Below are 23,717 nucleotides of genomic sequence, written 5' to 3'. Positions count from 1 at the left end.
TCATGAGCCTAAATTATCTACTAAATTTGTTGATAAATAATTTTTGTGAAATTTTTTTGATTAATCATTTCATTAGAATCTTTGCTTTCAATTATGATTTTTTTCATTCACAATGTTAAAATTTGTAGTCCAGTTGGTTTGGGGTTTGGTGTTTGGTGTTTGGTTGATTCAGGTCACTTTAGAAAGCAAGAAAGTTTAGCTTCAACGTTTTTTCTAAACGTTTTATGCGAAGATTTGACTACATACACACTTGGTATCTTATGAGATTCAAGTCAAGTCCAGTGTTACTCAAGTTAATGTAATGTTGGTTATAAAATTATATATAACACTTTTTAAGGACAATGTCACTTATAATATAATAAATATAATTGTATAAAAAAGGGGAAAACTTTATTTTTCTTAATGCGTAGTATTATTTTTGAAAAGCAAAGGAAAAAGAAAGAAAAGTTGAGAAACGTAGGAGGCAGGCATGAGTGAGAGCATTTTGACCATTGTTCACAACAAAGCATCCACCTTCACCCAACTCTTTTCCTCTTTTCTCTTTGCTTAAAGTACATACATTTTTTCTTTTTCTTTTTACATTTATTTATTTGTAAATTTATATTTTCTCATTATTAACTAATTAATTAATTAGCCCAATCGGAGCGTCCCCTTCTCCGGCGATTCCATGTTCTCTTTCTAGGGTTTGCTTTCTCCGACCACCGCTCCGCAGAGATGTCGCGCCAGACGACGTCGTCTGCTTTCACTAAATCGAAGACCCTCGACAATAAATATGTACGCCATTTCCCCCTTTGATCTCAATGTTTTCTCGTAATGCTGCTGTGAATGTAGCTATCGTTGTTCTGTCAACTCCTTGTTATCGCTCTGTAGACTCTCGAATAGAGCACTGAAGATCAATTAGTGGAAGCTTTTTAGCTTTAGGTTCGTGTTGTTGTTGTTGTGAATCAATGAAGTTAAAGGAACTTGGGTGATTGTTTTGCTTTATTGTTAGTGTCATAAGATGAGTAATGATACTATGAAGTGACCTTAGTGTAGTTGTTGAAACCTGAGATTGAGATTACTGTGTGAATATTAGTAACATTAGTAATTTTGCAAGGTGATGGTTTGGTAGTTGGTAGTTGCACTGGGTTGGGCTGGAGTGGTGTTAGGGTGCAGGGGTAATGTTGAATCGTGTGTGATGCATTGAAATGAAAATAGTGGTGGGTTGCGAAAATGAGGTTAAAGGAATGCTTAGTATGTTGGTTTTAGTTGCTGAATGTTTTTTCATCTAGAGATTGGACTGAATGATTTTAATTTTTTTTTATTGTTGAATTTCGTTTGCAAATATTTGGCATTTCTGTCTTGTTTCTATTCTTCAAATTGTATATGGGACTGGATCACTACATAGCTGGATTTTTGAATGGCTGATTGCTTTGTTTGCATTTGAGATTTGGAGCAGATGCTGGGAGATGAGATTGGAAAAGGAGCTTATGGTCGAGTTTACAAAGGTTTGGACCTGGAGAATGGAGATTTTGTTGCCATTAAACAAGTTTCTTTGGAGAATATTGCTCAGGAGGATCTCAACATTATCATGGTATATAATGTGTAACATTTTCTTTTTTAAGTTTTAACTTTTATGCTATTCTATAAAAAGGAAAGCTTAGAGACTTAGGTACTGGATTGGATATGGGTGTGGAATACAATATTTTAAAACAGATCTTAAGTACACATATGGCACAGAGTGTGTGTCTGTAAAATTTTTACACATTAAGCATTGGCAATGGGCAATGGCAAATCTAATAGAAAAAGGCATGTGTGTATATACAAACCTAATAGCATTCATAGAGAACGTTGCTGGTCTGCTCTGGAAGAGGATAATACCTGCCTGTTGGTGGTCTGGTAGTCTGTGACACAAGGATGCTGAGGAGCAAACACAAGTGGCCAGGTGCAGATCAGAAACAGACCACCAGAGTAGACAACAAGAAGTTCCTGATGCAAATGCTGTTGCAGCTGCAGATGGAGAGGAGAAGATGCAAGTTTCACTACCATCGTTGGCAGCCATAATTGTTTTCCTTTCAAAGAGGATATAGGGAAGTAAACTGAGGAAGGCACAGATGAATAACCGAACGAGATGTACGAAGAAGGAGACAAGTGATGACCCAAGGCAAAAGAAGCCCTAGGATGCTGCAAAATAATGTTTAGTCGAAGCTGCACTTAGCTGTACTTGAGCAGTACCCAAGCTTGACCCAATTTTTTAATTAATTTGATACTTATCCAGTATGTACCGACACATACCCAGTGTGGTCCTCTACCTGATGCAAGTATGCCTCCATTTTTGGAGGACCCATCTTCAAAGCTGATGTCCTGATGGCCCCTTTAGGATGAAGTTGATTTTGGTCTAGTTGAAAATGAGAGTGATAATCCAGGGTTTCCAGTGTTACTTTCTCTTCAACTTGCTCTTATTTTGAAGAAAAATATGTGGCTGTAGGAATTAAGATGTGATTACTAGGATGTTTTGCGCTCAACTTATTAGTTCTTGGAGTTGAATTTTATTAATGTGTTTTAACTGTCTGACTGAGCAAGTTACTGAAGGACTCAAATTTTTTTAGTTAGGATTTTCCGTGGAATTTAGGATTACTTTATTGAGTAAGAGTAAGGTTTTACTTGGGATGTTGGTGGCTGGCTGTGACTTGGACTATTTTTTTTTTTATCAGCAAAAATAAGTATGTATATTGATAAAGTACTAGAGGTACTAAGAATTACACTATGAGATATCAAATATGTGGTTCCAAATCAGACTTTATGAAGTCTTGATGGGAACCAATATCTGGATACATAAATAAGACTAATGTCTAATTTAAATCTATTATATTATCCCAATCTACAAAGTGAATCCTGCACTAAGGTTACTAGACCACTGATGTAATGAGTGGCAAAATCCTTCTCCAAATTCCTAAGCCATGTCCATAGCAGGAAGACTGCATCATCCAGCAGTTTGCTAGCAGTGAAGGTGTCGTTGGAAAAGATAACCTTGTTCCTTTGTTGCCATATGGTCCATGTCAAGGCTAGCCACCACCATTTCCACCTGTTGACCCGTATTCCATCAGTCACACCAAGAGTATGTTGGAGGAAATATTGTTTTGGGTTATGCGGGAAAACCACTACAATATTCACCCAAGACCATGATTCCCACCAAACAGGGATGATTTTGCTGCAATGAAAAAACAAATGGCCTGCGTTCTCGTACATACTTCCAAAGAAAGGGCAGCTGTTGTCGTTTACCACTATTTGTCTCCTTTGCAGATTTGCTTTTGTCGGAAGTCTATCATTGAGCAATCTCCAAGCAAACACAGAAATTTTAGTTGGAACCTTTAATTTCCACAATTCCTCAAAACTTATATCCTGAATGTCCTTTGTTGTCTCTCCCTGCAACATATTATAGGCACTTTTAACCGGGTATTGGCCGCTTGGATCTGCCAACCACACCCACTGATCTGTTAGCTGAGGCTGAATTGGCTTTCTTTCTACAACTTCTAGGAATGAGACAGCCATGTCTATCTCGCTATCAAATAGTGCTCTCCTCCACTTAAAATCCCATTTCCATCCGGTGTCTTTAGGAAACCCCATCTGCTGAATAAGTTGGTTTTGCTGACAAGATATGATGTACAACCTAGGGTATTTAGCTAATAGCGTGCCCTCGTCACCCAACCAATTGTCCTCCCAAAACTTAATGTTGTCACCACATCCCACCCTCCACGAAGCTGCATTTTGCATTGCATCACCATGTTGTGGATGTTGAAAAACCAGCTTTAAGTCCCTCCACCATATTGATTCAATGCCGTCTCGAGGTGCTTCACTCAAACTCCTCCAACCACCGTATTTGGACTCCAACACCCTGGCCCACAATTCCCCTTGATGCTGAAATAGGTTCCACTTCCATTTGCCAAGTAATGCTAGGTTGAAAGTGGTTATATCTTTGATTCCCAGTCCCCCATTCTCCTTTGGGAGGCACACTGTGTCCCATTTGATCCATGCTATCTTGTTTTGCTCATCAGCACCATCCCACAAAAATCTCCTCTGTAATCTCACCAACTTGTCCACCACCTTTTTAGAAACCCTGAAAAAAAGAAAAAAAATAAATAGGAATGGATGTTAAGACCGGCCGTATAAGAGTCACTCTCCCCCCGAAAGAAAGGTGTCTTTGTTTCCATTTCGCTAATTTTCTCTCACACTTGCTAATGATAGGGTCCCATGTCTGAGCTCTTCTTGGATTTGCTCCAATAGGAATGCCAAGGTAGGTAAAAGGAACAAGATAATATTCTCCAATGACTCCGTCAACAGCAACAAACTGATGGATGATGCAGCTTTCCTACTGTGGACATGGCTGAGAAATTTGGAGAAGGATTTTTCAATTCATTTTAATCAATGGTCTAGTAATCTTAGAGCAGGGTTTGTGTATTAGTAGAGGACAGAAACATAGATTAGCAGTAGCTTTTACTACCATGGTGTGGCCTGGCTGTGGTTCCTATCTAGACTTAATTTAGTCTGATTTGGAACCAATAGCACGGGCAATCAAATATTTGTACTTTAGTACCTCTAGTACTCAGTTTATATATATATAAATATATCTTTGCTGATCAAAAAAAAAAAATTCTAACCACCCACCATCTTAGCTTTAGCATTTGGAAGGATTTTATTGCTTAGTGGTTGCTCAATGGGGGCTGCAAATAGTCTTTCTTGTACTCTATTCTTTTAGTGTTTTGATTGAGATGTATTTGGAGTTCTGCCTATGTCATAATTGCAGAGTTCCAAGGAATATTGGCCAGTCGGTCTTTTTATGGACTGTAGTACTCATTTTCTTTCTTCAGTTTCTAGGCCATTGTCAATATAAATTCCATATTAGCTTTATTTTTAACATTATTATTGTTTATTGTTATTATATCTTGGTTAAAAGAAGAAATTCATTAAGCTGAAAAAAGTACTAGGAAATACATGAGATATTTAATTATAGAGAAAAAGCATTAATAGAGCAAAGCTGCCCAGTCCCTCTGCATCTTTGTTAAGGAAATGCTTTAAAAATAGAAGCCATTTGCCTAATCATATCACAAATTCCTGTACAATTTGGAGGGTAGGGATGTTCAGTATCAATTTTTGTATTACTTTTCATTGCATAGATAAGCTAATACCTTGGACGTCTATGATCTGAGCTGCCCACCTAAACCTGCAGCTATTAATAAAATGTTTAGTCATGCTTATATTATGCTCTAACCTGATACACCGGATAGTAGCATACATTGTATGTTGCTATAAAAAAAATCCTCTTTAATTCTGCCAAAATCACTAAAGCTAGACAACAAAAAATTTTGGCACACTCATCATTGGGTTCATGAGTCATTCCACTTATATGACTGACCTTCTCTTAGACCATTTTTTTATGTGTAACTTTTTCTGGCATGCTTGAATTACCAACATATGTTTGCAACTGATAAAATAACTACAAAGTTAATGCCATTTTTTGTCTAGCTCTTGATGTCTTTATATTGTTGCTTTAATTATTAATATTTCATTATCTCCATTTACTAATTTGGGTGCTTCTTTGCCTGTGATTATACCGTCATTTGATGGATGCTTCAATGTTTTCAGCAAGAGATTGACTTGTTGAAGGTACTTCTATTCCTCAATGTTGGATTTGCATTTTTTTGTATTACATTATCAATTGAATTTTTTTAAAATCAATAGCTGTCATGGTATTATCTTCTCCGTTTCTTTCAAGTATATATTGTGCATGTAAGCTTTAGGCAATGATATTAACTACATTTTTTTTTATCCGCAAAAATAATATTATATATTAGATAAAAGTCAGTACAAGTCGTACTGTGATTTTTACTATCACCAATGAAGTCTCCCATGTGGAGGTTTGGTTCCCTAATACAAAAACTAATCTTGATGGATTAAAGAACCAAAACTCTAAGTATATATTGGTGATTCCTATCTGTAGAACTATTTTCCACTAGTTACCAAACCCTTCTCTAATATGGCTTGACCATTGATGAAAAGGAGTGTCGAATCCTTTTTCCAGGTTCCTCAACCAGCTCCAGCAAAAGAAAATGGCATCATCCAGTATCTTACTGGTGTTGAGGCCTTCGTTTGAAAAGATGATTCTGTTTCTATGGTTCCATACACTCCAAGTTAGTGCCACCCACCAAATTCCCCAACTCTGTGACTTGATACCAAGATGGGTACTGCAGAACGAGTGCTGCATGAAATTCTGCCTTGGGTGTTGCGAAAAAGGTCCCACCATGTGGATCTAGGACAAGGATTCCCACTAGATCTGCCTAATTCTGTGACAGCTGAAAAACAAATGCCCTGCATCCTCATCCTTTTCTGTACAGAATGGGCAGAGTGTGTCATTGATGTCGATATTTCTTCTAGTCAAGTTCAATTTAGTGGGCAGCCTGTCCCTCATTAATCTCCAGACAAAAAACGCTACCTTGTTTGGTATCTTTAGCTTCCATATGGCATGAAAAATCACATCTGTGTTATCATCTTTTGAGTTCCTGTCCAGTAATTGATATGCACTTCTAACTGTGTATTTTCCAGTGGTATCATTTGTCCATACCCATTTATCCGATTGCTGCAGATTTATGTTAATAGCTTGCATTTCCTCCAGAAAAGCAGCCCCCATATTTATTTCAGTCTCAAACAGTAGCCTCCTCCACTGCAGACACCATTCCCGTTTCCCTTCTGAACTGTTTCCCATCTGCAGAATGTATTGCTTTTGTTGTTTCAAGTTCAGGTATAGTCTAGGATTCTGCAGAATGTATTGCTTTTGTTGTTTCAAGTTCAGGTATAGTCTAGGATACTTTGCCTTTAAAGGGATCCCATTAGCCATCCATCCATCTTCCCAATATGCGTAAACTAATAAGACTTGAAATGGACCAAAAGGAACATGGTCTCCTTGCCTGAGCTGGGAAAAATGGCTATTAATTGATAATATGTTTGATTTCATCTCTTATTCATGCTCCAGGCATGTTCTTGAAAATGAATAAAGGCAAAAACTGTGCTAAAACCTTGCTTGGGGAATCGCAATGTTCTCCCAAAAAATGGGTGGGAAAATGGGAAACCATAGATAACAGTGGCAAAGTTTTAGTACCTCTGGTACTTCCATATATATATATATATATATATAATACTTTTGCTGATAAAAAAAAAAGTGTGGAGAAAGACTTTTCAATCCACTTTAACCATTGGTCAAGTAACCTTAGACAAAGTTTCTTACAGTAGCAGCGGGTAGCATAATTAGGATTTCCAGCAGATGTATATTTCATCTTGAGTCATAATATGGTTCCTTTTCAGACTTGTTTGTCTGTACACGGAACCATTTTTATGGCTTCTCTTCTTTTGTACTGAGTACCTCTGGTACTTCACATATTCATATAAATATATACATATCTATTTTTGCTGATAAAAAAAAAAAAAAAAGCAGTGGCAAAGTTGAATTTATGCACCTGTATAGATTGTAGTGGCCATAAGGCAGACTTGAATCAGTCTGAAGAGGGACCAGATCTACATAACCACTATGTATCTTTAGTACCTCTGGTACTTTATATATATACTTATTTTTGCTGAGCAAAAAAAAGATTGTAGTGGCCATGATGGCTTAGAGGACTTCAACATGACCTTATGTGCAGGTGGAGGTGGCACAGCATGATTGACTACTATGCTAAATTTCTATGTTTGCTGATGCTGTAATAATGAATAATTTATTTGCTTAATCTTGGGGTGCTGAGCACATGTGGAATGGGTTTAGTGATATTATATGATGCCATCTTTCTGAAATGATTATTATTTTGCAGAATTTGAACCACAAAAACATTGTAAAGTATCTTGGATCTTCAAAGACAAAAAGTCACCTGCACATAGTTCTTGAGTAAGTGGGCTCTACCCTTTCACAACATAAGGAAATTTAATCATAGCATCATTTGAAGGGTATTTGGAGGAGTTAATGGATTTGGTTTCATGTGTTTTTGCTATATCATAGGTATGTGGAGAATGGCTCACTTGCAAATAATATCAAGCCAAATAAATTTGGACCTTTTCCAGAATCATTGGTTGCACTATATATTGCCCAGGTTTGTGGGTGCAAGACTATTCATGGAGGTTTTTCCAGGATTTGATTTTTTTTGGATTTTATACCAAATGTATTATATTATGAGATAGGTGTTGGAAGGTTTGGTTTATCTACACGAACAGGGTGTTATCCATCGGGATATTAAGGGTGCAAACATATTGACAACTAAAGAGGCAAGCCTTCTATTTTTTTTTATTATATACTAGGGCTGTGTTTTGGCTGTTATCCTTGTTGTGTATATGCACAATGATTTCATCGCTATGCTATTCAAGCAATCTGTGTGCTGATGAATTTTCTTATTATATAATCTTTCCTTTTATTTTGGACTTAATTAATTGTATCTGGATGTATTGTTATTAGTAATTAGTAATCTAAAATAACTGCTTAGCCGTGCTGATCACCTAAGTATTGTTTTTTATTGTTATTATATTTTGCATCATCATTGTTTTTCTGCTTCATGATCTAACACATTGTTTTGTCTCTGTTGTTCTCTCCCTTTGTTTTGTCTTTGTTGAGGATTCTTTCATATCCCATTACCTTTTAGAGATTTAGCTTCTCTAAAGTCAGGAATTATAGCCATTGATTGAATAATTAGTGATTGAGATTGAATCAACTCCATAGTTTGTTATACATGTGCATGCATTAATCACAATCTGAATTGTTTATTTTTCATTCAATAGCTATAACTTCTCTTTTGTTTCCTCTAAAGTGAATCCTTCACTTTAAATGAAGCAAATACAACCTTTTAAACTTCCATCTCTAATAAAATTTATTCTTTTAGAACAATTTCCCAAGGTCTACTTTATATTTGTATTGCAGTATCACCATGGGTTTCCTTTAACATCACTCTTGATCTTGTCATATTTTTTTAATGCTCTACTTGGTTATATTGCTTTGTCTTTTTTTGGTTTAAATCTAGAAAATTTGCTCTTTTTTTTCTTTCTAAATACTAATTACATTAACTTCTGCTTTCAGGGTCTTGTCAAACTTGCTGATTTTGGTGTTGCTACAAAATTAACAGAGGCTGATGTTAACACTCATTCAGTTGTTGGAACACCTTACTGGATGGCCCCAGAGGTATTAACTGTGTGATGTTCTTCTGCTAAATCATTTGCTTAGAACTTTTAATAGGTTCCGTGTTCAAATTGTGTTCTAACACCAGAATGATATAAGGAGTTTGGATTACTTTATTGTATTATTGAGCCACTTTCGTTTGCTATTTACTTTGTGTATTTTTAGGAGGATCTCTTCTCCCTGATCTACTGTCCCTTCCATCATTCTTATAATGCATTTTATTTTAACAAGAAAAGTAGTTTATTTGTTGAGATGAGCACTTCGCTGACACTTTAGTGAACCTAATAAAGTTGGTTGAGAATCAAATGACTTCTAATATGATGTATTGGGCTTGATAAGGGTGCTCACTGATAATTTTGGTTTAACTTTTCAGGTTATCGAAATGGCTGGGGTTTGTGCAGCTTCTGACATTTGGAGTGTTGGCTGTACGGTTATTGAACTTCTGACATGTGTACCTCCTTATTATGATTTGCAGCCTATGCCAGCTCTTTTCCGTATTGTCCAGGTTTGCTTATGTACTATCATTTATTGTTTTTTCAATATATGAAGTTTCCTTGGACCTGAGTTTCTGTTGGTTGTAATAAGTTATTTAGTTTCCTTATTATTACTTTATTAGCCTTTGATAGGATTTTTTTTTTTATGGTCAGCAAAAATATAATATATTAATTGAGTACCAGAGGTACCAAGAAAATGAATTACAGGGTAGATGCCAAAAGATTAGTTTCATGGCAAGCTTAATGTAGTCTAGGAGGGGCCAAAAGGTGGCTACAAAGATGAGACTAATAAGTAGAATTAGTCTAAATCCTATCCACAACTAATGACTAAACCCTGTGCTAATATTGCTAGACCATTATGGTAATGAGTAACAAAATCCGTCTCCAAATTCCTGAGCCATGTCCACAATATAAAAATTGCATCATCCAACACTTTGTTAGCATTGAAAGTGTCATGTGAGAAGATGATGTTATTTCTGTGTCTCCAAATAGTCCATGTCAATGCCATCCACCACCACTTCCACCTGTTAGCCTGTAAGCCGTCCGACATTCCAAGTACGTGTTGGAGGAAATGTTGTTTTGGATTAAGCGGGAAAACACCCACAATGCTTACCCACGACAACGATTCCCACCTAACAGGAAGAACTTCGCTACAATTGAAGAATAAGTGGCCTGCAGTCTCCTCCACTCCTCTGCATAAACGGCAAGTAGTATCTTCTAATTCAATTTGTCGCCTTCTCAGATTTGCTCGTGTTGGTAGTCTGTCTCTGAGTAGCCTCCATGCAAATGCTAAGATTTTATTTGGAACTTTGAGTTTCCACAATTCCTCAAAAGTTCCATCCTGGATATCATCTTATATCTCCCCCTACAACACGTCATAAGCACTTCTGGCCGAGTATTGGCCGCTATTGTCTGCCATCCACACCCACCAATCTGTAGTATGTGGCTGAATTCTAATCCCTTCAACATCTTTTAGGAATGAGACAACCATATCAATTTCACTATCAAACAAAGGTCTCCTCCATCTACTTGATCCAAAATTGTCAGATCATGATAAGATTAGTTTATCTTTTGGATAGCATCTTACTTGAATATATACGGTACACATGCTGTAAATCATTCACAGAATAATACAGATTTAACAGTTTCTTATAGCATTTTGCTAGATGATGGCATTTGCATGTGATTGTATGACAAATTAGTTCATAACTGGTGCATTTTATGTTCTCGTGTTCTTGATATACTCAACTACACAAGTATGATTTGATTTATAACCCTTGAGTTTTCTCTCAGGATGAGCATCCACCAATTCCAGATAGCCTTTCACCTGATATTACTGATTTTTTGCTTCAATGCTTTAAGAAGGTAAACCAGATCTTAACTATTGGTTGAAATATGTTTCTTATGCAGATGTTGTTTTAACTTGGATGCTATTGTGGTTATGTCTCACTTTTCTTTGTGCATTCGTTCCTTCTTTCTTGCTCCCTGTTTCTGTCCCTACCCACCTCCTAACACAAGTGAATTATTGCTGTCTGTTTTACGATTCTTTTACTGTATTGGTCTCCATATAGGACAAACAAAGTTGAGAGATGATATGTTGTCCTTTAGTATTTTGTAGCATGTAGTTTGTATTGGGCTATTCATTGATTATAAAATGGTTAAGCCATTAAGGGCAGAACTGCCAATACAATATGGATATATCCTACTGGAAACATGATTTGTTAGGCATGACAAATTACAAAAACATTAAATGGGTTGATTACATGAATCATACATGGTTAGACAGTAGCATAGAAAATGTGTTTTATAGTGTAAATGGAGATCATCTTTTTAAAATATCTATTTTTAGCTTGATAAATGTTACTCCCTCCGTTCCCTTTTATTTGTCTTTTAAGGTTTTTTTGTAAAACCAAGAAATACAATAAATTTTCTTGATTATAATAATTTTTTTTTTGCTCAGCAAAAATAGATATTTTTTATATATATGAAGAGTACCAGTGGTACTAAAGATACATAATAAGGATTATGTAGTCAGCTGGTTCCTCTGGTTAATAAGGATTATGTAGTCAGCTGGTTCCTCTGGTTGTTACAAGGAACCGACCTAGACTCACAATAACATATTACAAATGTCCAGCACCTACTATCCCATCCTAAATACAAAAACCTGCTCTTAGATGACTGTTCTTCTAATTGCTGGCCATTTGACTATAATAAAATAGTTGTTGGGTTTTCTATTTTGCCCCTTTTTCTTTCCACTCCACAATGAATGCATGTATAAATTAATTAAAGATTAGGAGACAAATAAGGGGATAATTGATAAAGGAGTAATTAATGTGATATTGAACTTTGCAAATGGCAGATAAATAGAAACAAAAATTCTCCAAAAATCCAACAATTAAAAAGGAACAGAGGTAGTACTACATTTTTTGTTTGTATATTTGTTCTCAAGATTGAAGTGATGCTATCGTTCTTGTCTCCATGTAGTTTTATATCTCTACCATTGTAGGACAGGCAAGATGGATACTTGTATTGATCCAGACTTGTATTTGTATCAAATCAAACTCGCAACTAAAACTTGTTTTATGTGCCATTTTGTTGCACATGTCAGGATGCTAGACAAAGACCTGATGCTAAAACTCTGTTGTCTCACCCCTGGATTCAAAACTTTAGACGTGCCCTGCAGTCTTCTCTTCGTCATAGTGGAACACTAAGGTAGATTGCGTAAGATTTTATTTCCTTCTTCAACTTGCAGGACACTGACGAGGAGATCTGTGTATCATCCTTTTAAGCAATAATTATTATTATTGTTGTTGTTGTTGTTGTTGTGTGCGTGTGTTTATAGAAGTCATAATAACTAATGAGGAAAGGAACCTATGCTTTTCCGTGTCTCTTTTTATTGTTGGCTTGGATAATGGCAATTAGAATTTACCTCCTTATTCATCTGGTGTTTTTATGGGCAATACTCCTTCCTTGATTTTTTATTGGTTGATTTTTTTGTTGTTGTCTGAATTTTGTTTAAGTGTCATTTACTTTTAGCTCTATAATTGTTAGCTTTTTATTTGAACAAAGAATGCTTATGAAAACTCTTCTTGCAGAAATATTGAAGATGATTCTGCAGATGCAGAAGTTTCTGGTGGTTATCATAAGAGTGCTTATGAAAACTCTTCTGTGGAGAAAGAGGTTAGTGTTGATGGGAAGCTGTCAGAATATACTATTCTATCTTTTCTACTTTAAGTTAATAATTTTATGAATCGAAACTGGTAACCGTGAATGATGAATCTACATAGTGGGAGCAATTAGATTATATTTTTATCTTGGTCCTAACTTTAGTTTGTATTTTGTAGGAGTCTGCAAAAGAGCATACAAGTGTGGCTGCTGATGGCAGCAAAGCTCATGAAGACAATGCTGCAGATGATGTTCCACCGGATCAGGTTCTTACCTTAGCCATTCGTGAGAAGTCATTTCTACAAGCTGGTTCTAACAGAGAAGTGGTTAATTCCGAGTCTACTGGCAATCATGAAATTTCTAACGCTAAAGATCTTCATGAAGTTGTGAAGAATGGAGAAGTTGGATCTCCACAATCAAGAGGAATGGCTAACAAGTTTGGAGGAAAAGACAATTCTGTAAACAATGGCAACAAATCATTTGCTTTTGGGCCAAGAGGTCAAGATAATGATTTCCTTAAGGTATATCATATTATTATTGGTTGTTTGAAACATTTTTGGAGCAATTACTTAGTTGCTATTGATTTTTTATTTATTTATTGTAGAGTTCATGTATTATATTGCCTTTTCTTTTTATTATATATACATACATATACTTTTTATTTAAAAAGCCAATTCTTGCTCCATTAACTGAGGTTGGTTATGCAAATCAAGCGACACATTGGGCACTTCTGAAAACCAAATTTTCAATAAATCCATTTAGAGTTTGCTCCATCTTAATTGTTTCTCCTGAAGTGTTTTTTAGCTTTTATCTTCCCATTCTAATTAGACTATCTTCCTTTTAATCCATTTCTACTACTAGGTCTCTGTTGGCCTTCCCCTTAGATGAGTTTCTGTCATGCACTTTCTTTTTATTTTACTTTCTTCCCCTTTTAATTTTTTCACCATAGAAAAATAATTTCTAATCTTTATATATAATAGGGTTGGACAAACTTCCATTTCTGCTTTGTACTTCTGTTACATTTGAAAATTCGGGTTTGGAATTATCTGAGGAGGGTGTCACATAAATTAGAAAATCATTAAGTGGTTTTGAACAGTATTTATAAGAGTTCTCAGTACATGAGAAGAGATCAAGTCAGCTAAGATTCCTTAAGGCTTCCTTGTCTTACTTTTAATAGTTGATGCTATAATTTATCAAGAGAATATGTTTTTTCTTTTTATTTTAAAGATGAAATCTCATACAATTGTCTAATTGCCATCTGAAGGCAATGAAGATGCCAACCACTGTGGAAGGGAATGAGCTGAGTAGATTTAGTGACCCGCCAGGAGATGCCTACTTGGATGATTTATTTCATCCATTGGATAAACAACCTGGAGAGGTTGTAGCAGAAGCGTCCACATCTACATCCACTTCACATATGACTAAAGGTTATGCATCGGCAATTGATGGTGGGAAAAATGACCTGGCTAAAGAGTTGAGAGCTACAATTGCTCGAAAGCAATGGGAGAAGGAAACTGAAATTGGACAGGCAAACAATGGTGGGAATCTTTTGCACCGAGTGATGATAGGCGTTCTAAAAGATGATGTGATTGATATAGATGGTTTGGTAGGTCAATCAGTTTGGATATTTAAGCCTTTTCTATTAAAATCCTGTGTTGTTATTTTTTTTACTCTTTATTATCTCTTTTATCAGGTCGAAAAACTTCCTGGAGAGAACCTTTTTCCTTTGCAGGTACCAAGGGTTTTTCTTCTTTACTCTGTATAACTTATTCCTCCCTTGCATAATGTGGTTTGTTCTATTCATTTTTTGACATCTCATATTTTTCTCTTGGTTTACATTTTAGGTTTGGAATGTTATTGTGTGTTGTCGTAGATTGTTGTTTGACATTAGCATAACTTTGTAGAATGTAAGGTAGAAAACATTCATTCTTCAAAATTGGCTCATGTTTGTAAACCTTGTATATTACAGCTTTGGTATTGAAGTAATTTCTTGGATATGCTCTTTGTTTGCCCTCTTCATTTCATATGAATTTCTGCTGTGCATAAACCATGAGTTTGGCTTTCTACAGGGTCATTTTGTGAAACATAGTTACATTGATCATATCTTTGGTGTAAAAAAAGTTCTTTTAATGTTCAAGTACATCAAAAAATGTTCTAACTTCTAAGAGCCACCTGTTTCTTTGATGTGCAACTTTTGTTTAATTTTATGTTGACCTTATATCTGTTATCCTTCATTTTAGCCTCAGATGTTTAACAACCTTCCTCTGCACGTGAAAGTTGCTTCCCTGCTGATTTTTTTTATCTGCAAATATCAGTTGTTAGTTTTTGTTAGTGGGAGGGATTCGAACCCACGACCTCTCCCTCCCCCTTTCTCTCTTAAACCACCAAGCCAACCTTATAACTCCTCCCTCCTGAAAGTTTTTGAAATTGGTTTACCAATGCTTTGTATGTTTTGCATTTGTGATGTATTTACCACATGTTATAGGCTGTTGAGTTCAGCAAACTAGTCAGTTCATTAAAACCAGAGGAATCAGAAGACGTGATTGTTTCTGCATGTCAGAAACTTATTGGTATATTTCACCAGCGTCCAGAGCAGAAGATTGTTTTTGTTACCCAGCATGGCTTACTTCCTCTAACAGATTTGCTAGAAGTTCCCAAAACACATGTATGTTGTTCTTCTTGGTACTTCATTTGATTTTCCATTATTGATAGGGATACTGATCATTTAGTAACTTGGAAGAAGACATTTTAATATAAATATAATTGTTATTCCAGGTCATATGTTCTGTGCTTCAACTTATAAATCAAATAGTTAAGGACAACACTGATTTTCTAGAAAATGCATGTCTTGTTGGATTGGTAAGTACTATGTATCTTTCATGCTCCTCTAATCTCCCTTTCTCTTTCCCTGATTAATTGGGTTGAATTCTATATTAAAATTTGTCTAATTGATGTTGGGGAGGCTCATTCAGTTAATTGTTGGTCCCACTGAGTACTATTACTATCTGGAGAAATGCTAGAAACACACTCTCTTTTCTTATTGGTTGAAATTTGTTGAAAATGACAATTTTGTGATTCTCACTTCATATTTAATGATTCTCTCCTGATTTTGTAGTTTTCAATAAATTTTAACCTATCAAAGAGAGTGTGTTCCTAGCACTCCTCTTACTAACTAACATAGCCCAGTGCCATGAAGCGCCAGGGTTTGTGTTTGTTGAGAGGAGGCCAAGCCACGGGGCATGACCAATTGATTACCCAAAGCAATGTAGGATGTGGGTTCAACACCCTATTAGACTTACTCTAATACACCCCAAGCCAACCCTTTCTAGATAAACAAATTGTTGTACAATGCAATTCTGGTTCCACTGTGTTATTACCTTTTTAAAATAATGAAGAATTTCACAAATATGCTAAAATCATAGTTTAGTGGATAAGAAATTATAATTTTGCTATTGCACTGTTAGATTAAAGGATTATTTAATATATGTGTGTGTGTGTGTGTGTAAGAGACCCCCCAAATATCACTATGAATAATATTGAAACATTTGTCAGCACAATGAACATGAGAAGAGAGATTGTTTTTCACAAATTTGCACACAGAACAACTAAAGGAGTGAGAAGAAATATCTTTCAATTATATGAGGCAAAACATTAGAGTTTGGATGACCCAAGTTTTTATGCCATTTAGAATTTAGTAACAAATGAGTAACAAAACACTGAAACATGAGCACCTTAATTGAATTGTTGAGCATCCTCAAACATCTTTGTTTGGCTATATATAATGCAAAATTTAATGGCAGATTCCTGCAGTCACAAGCTTTGCAGTACCTGATCGTCCTCGAGAGATTCGTATGGAAGCGGCTTATTTTTTACAGCAGCTTTGTCAGTCAAGGTCTGGAATGTATTTTATTTGTTGTTACTTTTACCTGGATTCCATATTTTGAAAATAAAGCATAGAATTGATTGTTATTACTTGATGCAGTTCTTTAACATTACAAATGTTTATAGCTTGCCGCGGAATACCTGTTTTAGTGGGATTTCTTGAGGCTGATTATGCCAAGTACAGGTTAGTTGTTTGTGAATTGTGCTTAATACAGAAGTAGTAACACTTTACACTGTATTATAGTTTGCAATGCAATGCCAATATTTGAGCTTCTCTGGCCCCATTCTACCTAAAAATTTCAGAACATTATGAACATGTGCTTTCACCGTGCTTCGGGCCTGAGGACCTTTGTGTGAGGGTTTTTCTTACATGTAAAAATCCATTTCCTGGCTTGCACCTAACAGCATAAGCCTTTTGGGTTCATCTTTCTTCAAATTCACTAAGCTGCAGATTCTGATTTGATGTCTTGGGTCTTTCATAGATCTTTTAAATAATATTTGCATCTCTATGATGGATTACTTACTGTTAAGATACCCCACATTCGCTAGGAATACATGGCCATAATACTTCTTATATGACACATACACCCTCTGCCCTTGAGTTATTTGGGAGTGAGGCCTGGAATAAATTCTTATACCGCATGTGTTGTGGTTCCTTTTGATATGAGCAAAAAAATTGTTTTTCTATTTGCTTCTTCTACCCTGTATGTACATATGCTTCTACTTTTTATTCTCAAAATTTGTTCAACAAAAGCTGACTACAAAACCTCTATCACAGGGAGATGGTTCATCTGGCTATTGATGGCATGTGGCAGGTATTTAAGCTTCAGCAGTCAACTCCTAGAAATGATTTTTGCCGAATAGCTGCTAAGAATGGAATACTTCTCAGGCTTATAAATACTCTTTATAGCTTAAACGAGTCAACTCGACTAGCTTCTAGCTCTGCTGGGGGTGGATTTTCAGTTGATGGTTCAGCTCAACGCCCACGATCTGGTATCTTGGATCCCAATCATCCTTCTATCAATCAGAATGAGACAGTGTTATCTTCAGTAGATCAGCAAGAACCCCCTAAAGTGAGACATGCAGTACCTGATCATCACTTAGAACCTTCATCATCCAATCCTCGAAGATCAGATGCTAACTACCCTGTGGATGTTGATAGACCCCAATCAAGCAATGCGACAGCTGATGAAAAGAGTTCGACCCAAACATCCAGAGAATCTTCGGCAAGTGCATTGAAAGAGCGAGGGAATATGGATCGTTGGAAAACTGATCCTTCTCGAGCAGATGTTGAATCCAGACAGCCATGTATTTCTACTAACCGGACATCAACTGATAGGCTTCCAAAATCTACAGAACCATCATCAAATGGGTTATCAGTAACAGGAGCTACGCACCAAGAGCAAGTTAGGCCTCTTCTTAGCTTGTTGGATAAAGAGCCCCCATCTGGCCGCTTTTCTGGACAGCTTGAGTATGTGCGTCAGTTTTCAGGATTAGAAAGACATGAAAGTGTACTCCCTTTGTTACATGCCACTGAAAAGAAAACAAATGGTGAACTAGACTTTTTGATGGCAGAATTTGCAGGTAATAAGGATCTTTTTTTTTTACCAATATATTTTAACACACAAATAACAGAAATTTACAAATACTATAAACAATTATTAAAATTTAATTTAAACTTTTCATAATTGTTTTTTTTTGTTGTAGAAATTGTTTCTTTTCAAATCTCTTAAAACCTGTCATCAGAAGGTCCTTCAACCTTGCTGGGCATACTCATTCTCATAACTGTTACATTTACAAGAATATGTTATTTCTTGTTGTCTTATTAGCTAAGATGCGTTGGATTCCAAACTTCTATTGAAAGTGTTCAACAAGCTTGAATGCTTTGTTGCTTTTAGTTTTCATAATTTTATTAATTGGACTAATTATATATTAGAATCTGGTAACTTGAATATATTCTCACTGGTAAATTATTGTCAACTGTGAGGGTTCAGGTTATATATTGTTGCTATTTAAAAAGTTTTTTCATTCTTAGTTTCTTAATGCATGTTGAGTTCTAGTTCTGCCCTATATTATTCCTACAATATTCTATAGTCAACATGACTTCAAAGCTTTAGCTGATTATAAAATCCCTGTTTTGTTCTGTTATTTTTATAACTTTAACTTTTTTCTATCTTCGTTTGGTTTGGTTGTCATTTGTGTTTCTTTATGAATGGCACAGTATTTGTGGTTGTGCAGATGTTTCTCAACGTGGAAGGGAAAATGGAAATTTTGACTCTAGTGCTAGAGTTTCTCATAAAGTCACTCCCAAGAAATTAGGGACTTTGGGTTCCAGTGAAGGAGCTGCTTCCACATCTGGGATTGCATCACAGACAGCTTCAGGTGTACTGTCTGGTTCAGGTGTTCTAAATGCTAGACCAGATAGTGCTACTTCGTCTGGACTACTTTCCCACATGGTTTCATCGCTGAATGCAGAAGTTGCCAGAGAGTATCTGGAGAAAGTGGCAGATCTTCTTCTTGAGTTTGCACAGGCAGACACCACTGTGAAATCTTATATGTGTAGCCAAAGCTTGCTCAGTCGTCTTTTCCAGATGTTTAATAGGGTGGAGCCTCCTATTTTGTTGAAGGTGTGACACAACATCTTTTGATAGTTTAGCTTATATCCTACTACTTTAGTTTCTGACCATTTATGTATTGTCATATATTCTAGATACTGAAGTGTATTAATCATCTGTCAACCGATCCAAATTGCTTAGAAAATCTTCAGCGTGCTGAAGCAATAAAATACTTGATACCAAATCTTGAACTGAAAGAAGGATCTCTTGTATCAGAGATACATCACGAGGTGCGTCTTGCTGACCTTTCTGTTATCCAAATTGAGTTATATAAAGCATACTTATATTTCTCCTAACATTTTGCACCAAGCTTTCTCAACTTTTGTTTGCATTAAAATCAAATAAATTTTGCACGGGTCTTGTAGTAACTGCTATGTTCTTTTACTATGAAGCATGAACAAAACAAAAAAGTTGGTGTAGAAAGTACCGAGTCTAGCATGTTATGTAGTTACCTTATTATTTAATATATTGTGGGCTTTTGGACAAACTTTTTCAATTCCATTTCACTATTGCTTTTGATTTTCTAGATTTGTGTAATTATCTGTAATTTTTGTTGTCCTTTCTTTGTCTTGCTTCGTCAGCCTTCTAAACCGGGCTTTGGTTGAGCCTCATCTTTCATTTCTCTTTCTATAGGTCTTGAACGCACTATTCAATTTATGCAAGATAAATAAGAGGAGACAAGAACAAGCAGCTGAAAATGGAATCATTCCCCATTTGATGCAATTCATCACATCAAATTCTCCCTTGAAACAATATGCATTGCCTCTGCTATGTGACATGGCTCATGCATCTCGCAATTCAAGGGAGCAATTAAGGGCTCATGGCGGTTTGGATGTCTATTTGAATCTTCTTGAGGATGAGCTTTGGTCTGTGACAGCACTAGACTCTATTGCTGTTTGTTTAGCCCACGACAATGATAATAGGAAGGTTGAACAAGCACTGCTGAAAAAGGATGCAGTTCAGAAGCTTGTGAAGTTCTTCCAGGGCTGTCCAGAGCAACATTTTGTACACATATTGGAGCCATTCTTGAAAATCATCACGTATAGTATTCTAATTCCTTTCTCTTCATTTGTCCCATTTTTTAAGTATTTGATTCTGTTTCCTTGAATGCTTTAACTATTTGATAAATTAGTCTTGCATGGATAGGACATAAACAAAGTGTTACTGCACCAAAGTCCCTTTTCCTCTTGTGAAGTGGAATAGGTGTAGGATGAACAAGATTTCACCTATATTAGATGGATGTCAGAGAAAGAATTAGGGATTCTGCCAAAGTAGCCTCTGGGTTATATGCAGGGCCTGATGCATTAGGAGCTACATTAATTCTATACTTAGTAGCATGTAATTATATGGGAAAAATAAGATATAATAGGGCATTGGGAATGCTGCTCAGCTTCTTATTTTTCCATTCATTGCCCCACCCTTCTAGGCCAAATAGTTATATGGGAATTATAAGATAAAAGCACAATTGGTTCAAGGTGTGTGCCCTAGACATTCTATCAGGTTGGTTGAATGGATAGTGGATAGGCTGAGAGGCAAAAGAGTCCTAAGTAACTTGGTTACCAGTCATCTTAAAGTGAATATGAATTACTGTAATTATAGAGAGATGCAAGAGCAAAAGCCTCTGGGTCATTTCCACCAATGAAAACCTTTACATTGGATAATTTGATGTTCTGATGACCCCTGCTTTATTGACTGCAACTTCGTTATTTATTATTGCTGCCATTACTGCACTAATAAGGAAAAGTTGAAATTTATCAATAAGAATTTTGGATACTGCCCTTGGATGCAAAAGGAATAATGCCGATTTATTTTAGTATACATTGTGTGGAGTTCAATTGTCTAATAATATCCTCGAGAATTGTCTTTAGTCTAGTCCAATGACACTGTGCAATCCATGTAGCTGGCGTCATTTAGTGGAATAAGACTTTTATTGTTATTGTTGTAGAGTTCGACTGTCTAAGTGATGTTGAGGAGGGGTTAATTTTGGCTTGAGTTTTTGGTTCTTCCTAGTCAACTTCCTCCTTTTTATAAAATATTCTTTTAAAGAAAGAGATTATAAGTGAGGAAGGTATCTTCCTAGGGAAAGAAAATATTAGAAAACCAGATACATTATAATGCTCTCTTGCCAGAAGTACCCGGACTTTTTTGTTATGTGATGTTTGGTGCTGCTGCAGTAATTAGAATATCATTTTGTACTTATATATCCAAATGCTATTATTCTGAGTTTCGTTTCTCCTGGAATTTTTTTAATTGGTGTCATCATATAACTATGCAGAAAATCTGCAAGGATCAATACCACATTGGCTGTTAATGGATTAACACCACTTCTCATTGCAAGGCTAGATCATCAGGATGCTATAGCTCGTCTTAATTTACTCAGGCTAATAAAGGTACGGATGCATATATTGGTTAACCAGGCTACGTGTTGCCTAGTCAAGAGATGTCAAAACTAGAAATGAAAATTAAGATGAACAAACTGGCGTACAGGATTTTACCTGTGGAACTTGAACATTTTTCTAAATATGACGATCACACAAGTATGGCGTACAGGATTTTACATACTTGAAAAAGTTTTAAATCATCTAAAACTTCAGATAGTAATATAGTGATACATACAATGAAACAGTAAGTCTACTGGAGCTTCATTTGACAAATTGGTTTCTCTTCACATTTATTCTAATGTGAGAAAATGTCTCCTGTCTTTGAATTCTAGATACTTTTATCATATAAAATTCAAAGGTGCAAATGTTTCATTTGTAAATGTCGGGTAACAAGGGCAAACACTTTTATTATTTGATCCTGATGGAAGATTTGTAGATAGAATAGTTGATCCTTCTCCAACATGTGGACATGTGGATAGTGTTAGAATTTATTAGTCATGATTCATTATACACGTGGATAATTTCAAAGCGCATTATCTCTAGTATTAATAATGTGCTTGGTATAAATACTAAATGCGTGGGCTGAGTAGACAGTTTCATCCAAATCCTCTTATTTCTATAGATAGAATGGAACATGATTGTCTCGATGTCATGTTCACGTGGCTCGGTATAAAATATGTATGCTATGAATGCAATATGCTTGTGTTTGAACGATGTGCTAGCCCTTACTGCGTAACTCTTTAAAATTGTTCTTGCAGGCCGTTTATGAGCATCACCCTCAGCCCAAGAAGTTGATTGTGGAGAATGATCTACCTGAAAAACTTCAAAACTTGATAGGGGAACGGAGAGATGGACAAGTGTTGGTTAAACAGATGGCTACTTCATTACTTAAAGCACTACACATAAACACCGTTTTGTAAATTCAGATTTGAATGGTCATTTTCTTTTATGTATATTTATCGTGTGTACATAACTTTCCCCTTTATTTGGTTTGCTTATTTTTATTTCCAATTTGGTTGAGTGGGGAAAAAATAGCATAGGCTGGCGTATGTCGTTTTGATTCTTGGATATTATTTTGGCAGGTGGCTGATTTTGCCGGCTTCAATGGCCGAAATGTATTTTTTTTAGTAAACTATATATAGCTGTTTTAGTATGGATACGAGGTGAAAAATTCAAGCTATTAGTTTAAAATCATCAATTTGTCAATTATATTTATCGGTATACATAACTTTCCCCTTTATTCGTGTTTTCAGTTTACATTTTAAAAAATACTTTCTTTAGTATTTTGACAATTCAGCAGATACAAAATGTTTCCAAAAGGCATATTCATGTTAATTTAATTTTAAAGTAGATGCAAGAGGAATTGCCTTAGTACGCTCTCTATAAATTGTTGTCATTGTTTAACAGTTATTTTATCAAATGGATTTATTTTATGGAGTTTAGTTCAGTTTGTTGAATAGGATACTTGTGGTGTTGTAAAATTTTGAAATTAGAATATTAAAATTTTAAGTTGTACCCGCCCTCGTCTCAAATCTCAATGTTTGGTGAAGGCAACACACTTGGACACAGGTACCACTGATTACTTTAGAATATCCAAATGGGAGTTTCTTGCGTCAATTAATTCAGACAATTTAATTCAACTCTGTTAAAAGCACCAATGGTCATTTACCAAATAATCAGATTATCATCCAGGTTCGACTTATTGGGGAGCACTAGATATAACAAATGTCACGAATTTGATGCGTTTTCTCTTCTATTTTGACAACAAAAAATATATGTTTAAGATACTTGTATCTTTATCAAATACAATCGTAATTCATTTTATTTCATTGTATCTGGAATATAGAATGATCCCACTGGGTAAAGTGAACTTAACGATTTCAATGAAATTTTTTAAACAAAAATCTGATATTCTTAGAATCCCATTAGCATGAATGCAATAATTGTGAGTGAGGCACTTTAACCAAATACACAGGCGCATAGCAGATCATTTTTG

At 35.7% G+C, this 23,717-nt stretch overlaps 1 protein-coding gene across 3 annotated transcripts; it reads left to right on the top strand.

Annotated features, from left to right (window-relative positions):
- The first annotated feature begins 417 nt into the window (after nucleotides 1-417).
- LOC114379259 (MAP3K epsilon protein kinase 1-like) lies at nucleotides 418-22,930 on the top strand. 3 transcript variants are annotated; one of them, XM_028337886.1, is made up of 25 exons: nucleotides 418-551; nucleotides 635-774; nucleotides 1,439-1,573; nucleotides 5,623-5,643; nucleotides 7,836-7,909; nucleotides 8,021-8,111; nucleotides 8,200-8,283; nucleotides 9,086-9,187; nucleotides 9,558-9,689; nucleotides 10,972-11,043; nucleotides 12,287-12,390; nucleotides 12,774-12,858; nucleotides 13,023-13,364; nucleotides 14,108-14,449; nucleotides 14,537-14,575; nucleotides 15,329-15,508; nucleotides 15,619-15,702; nucleotides 16,644-16,735; nucleotides 16,826-16,909; nucleotides 17,504-18,309; nucleotides 18,964-19,352; nucleotides 19,436-19,570; nucleotides 19,974-20,380; nucleotides 21,616-21,730; nucleotides 22,480-22,930. In XM_028337886.1, the coding sequence occupies exons 2-25, from the start codon at nucleotides 715-717 to the stop codon at nucleotides 22,639-22,641; spliced, it is 4,137 nt and encodes a 1,378-aa protein (XP_028193687.1). In that variant the 5' UTR covers nucleotides 418-551; nucleotides 635-714; the 3' UTR covers nucleotides 22,642-22,930. The 3 variants fall into 3 exon arrangements, 2 of the variants coding, with proteins under 2 accessions (XP_028193687.1, XP_028193689.1); XM_028337888.1 differs by lacking the exon at nucleotides 418-551 and having other exon boundaries at nucleotides 668-774; nucleotides 1,428-1,573; XR_003659453.1 differs by lacking the exons at nucleotides 21,616-21,730; nucleotides 22,480-22,930 and having other exon boundaries at nucleotides 19,482-19,570; nucleotides 19,974-20,033.
- The last annotated feature ends 787 nt before the right edge of the window (nucleotides 22,931-23,717 follow it).

The sequence above is a fragment of the Glycine soja genome, chromosome 12, assembly GCF_004193775.1.
Source record: "Glycine soja cultivar W05 chromosome 12, ASM419377v2, whole genome shotgun sequence".
In the NCBI taxonomy this organism is placed as follows: domain Eukaryota; kingdom Viridiplantae; phylum Streptophyta; class Magnoliopsida; order Fabales; family Fabaceae; genus Glycine; species Glycine soja.
The sequence above is the reverse complement of the archived record's forward strand: the minus strand, read 5'-3'. Positions and strand labels throughout refer to the sequence as shown.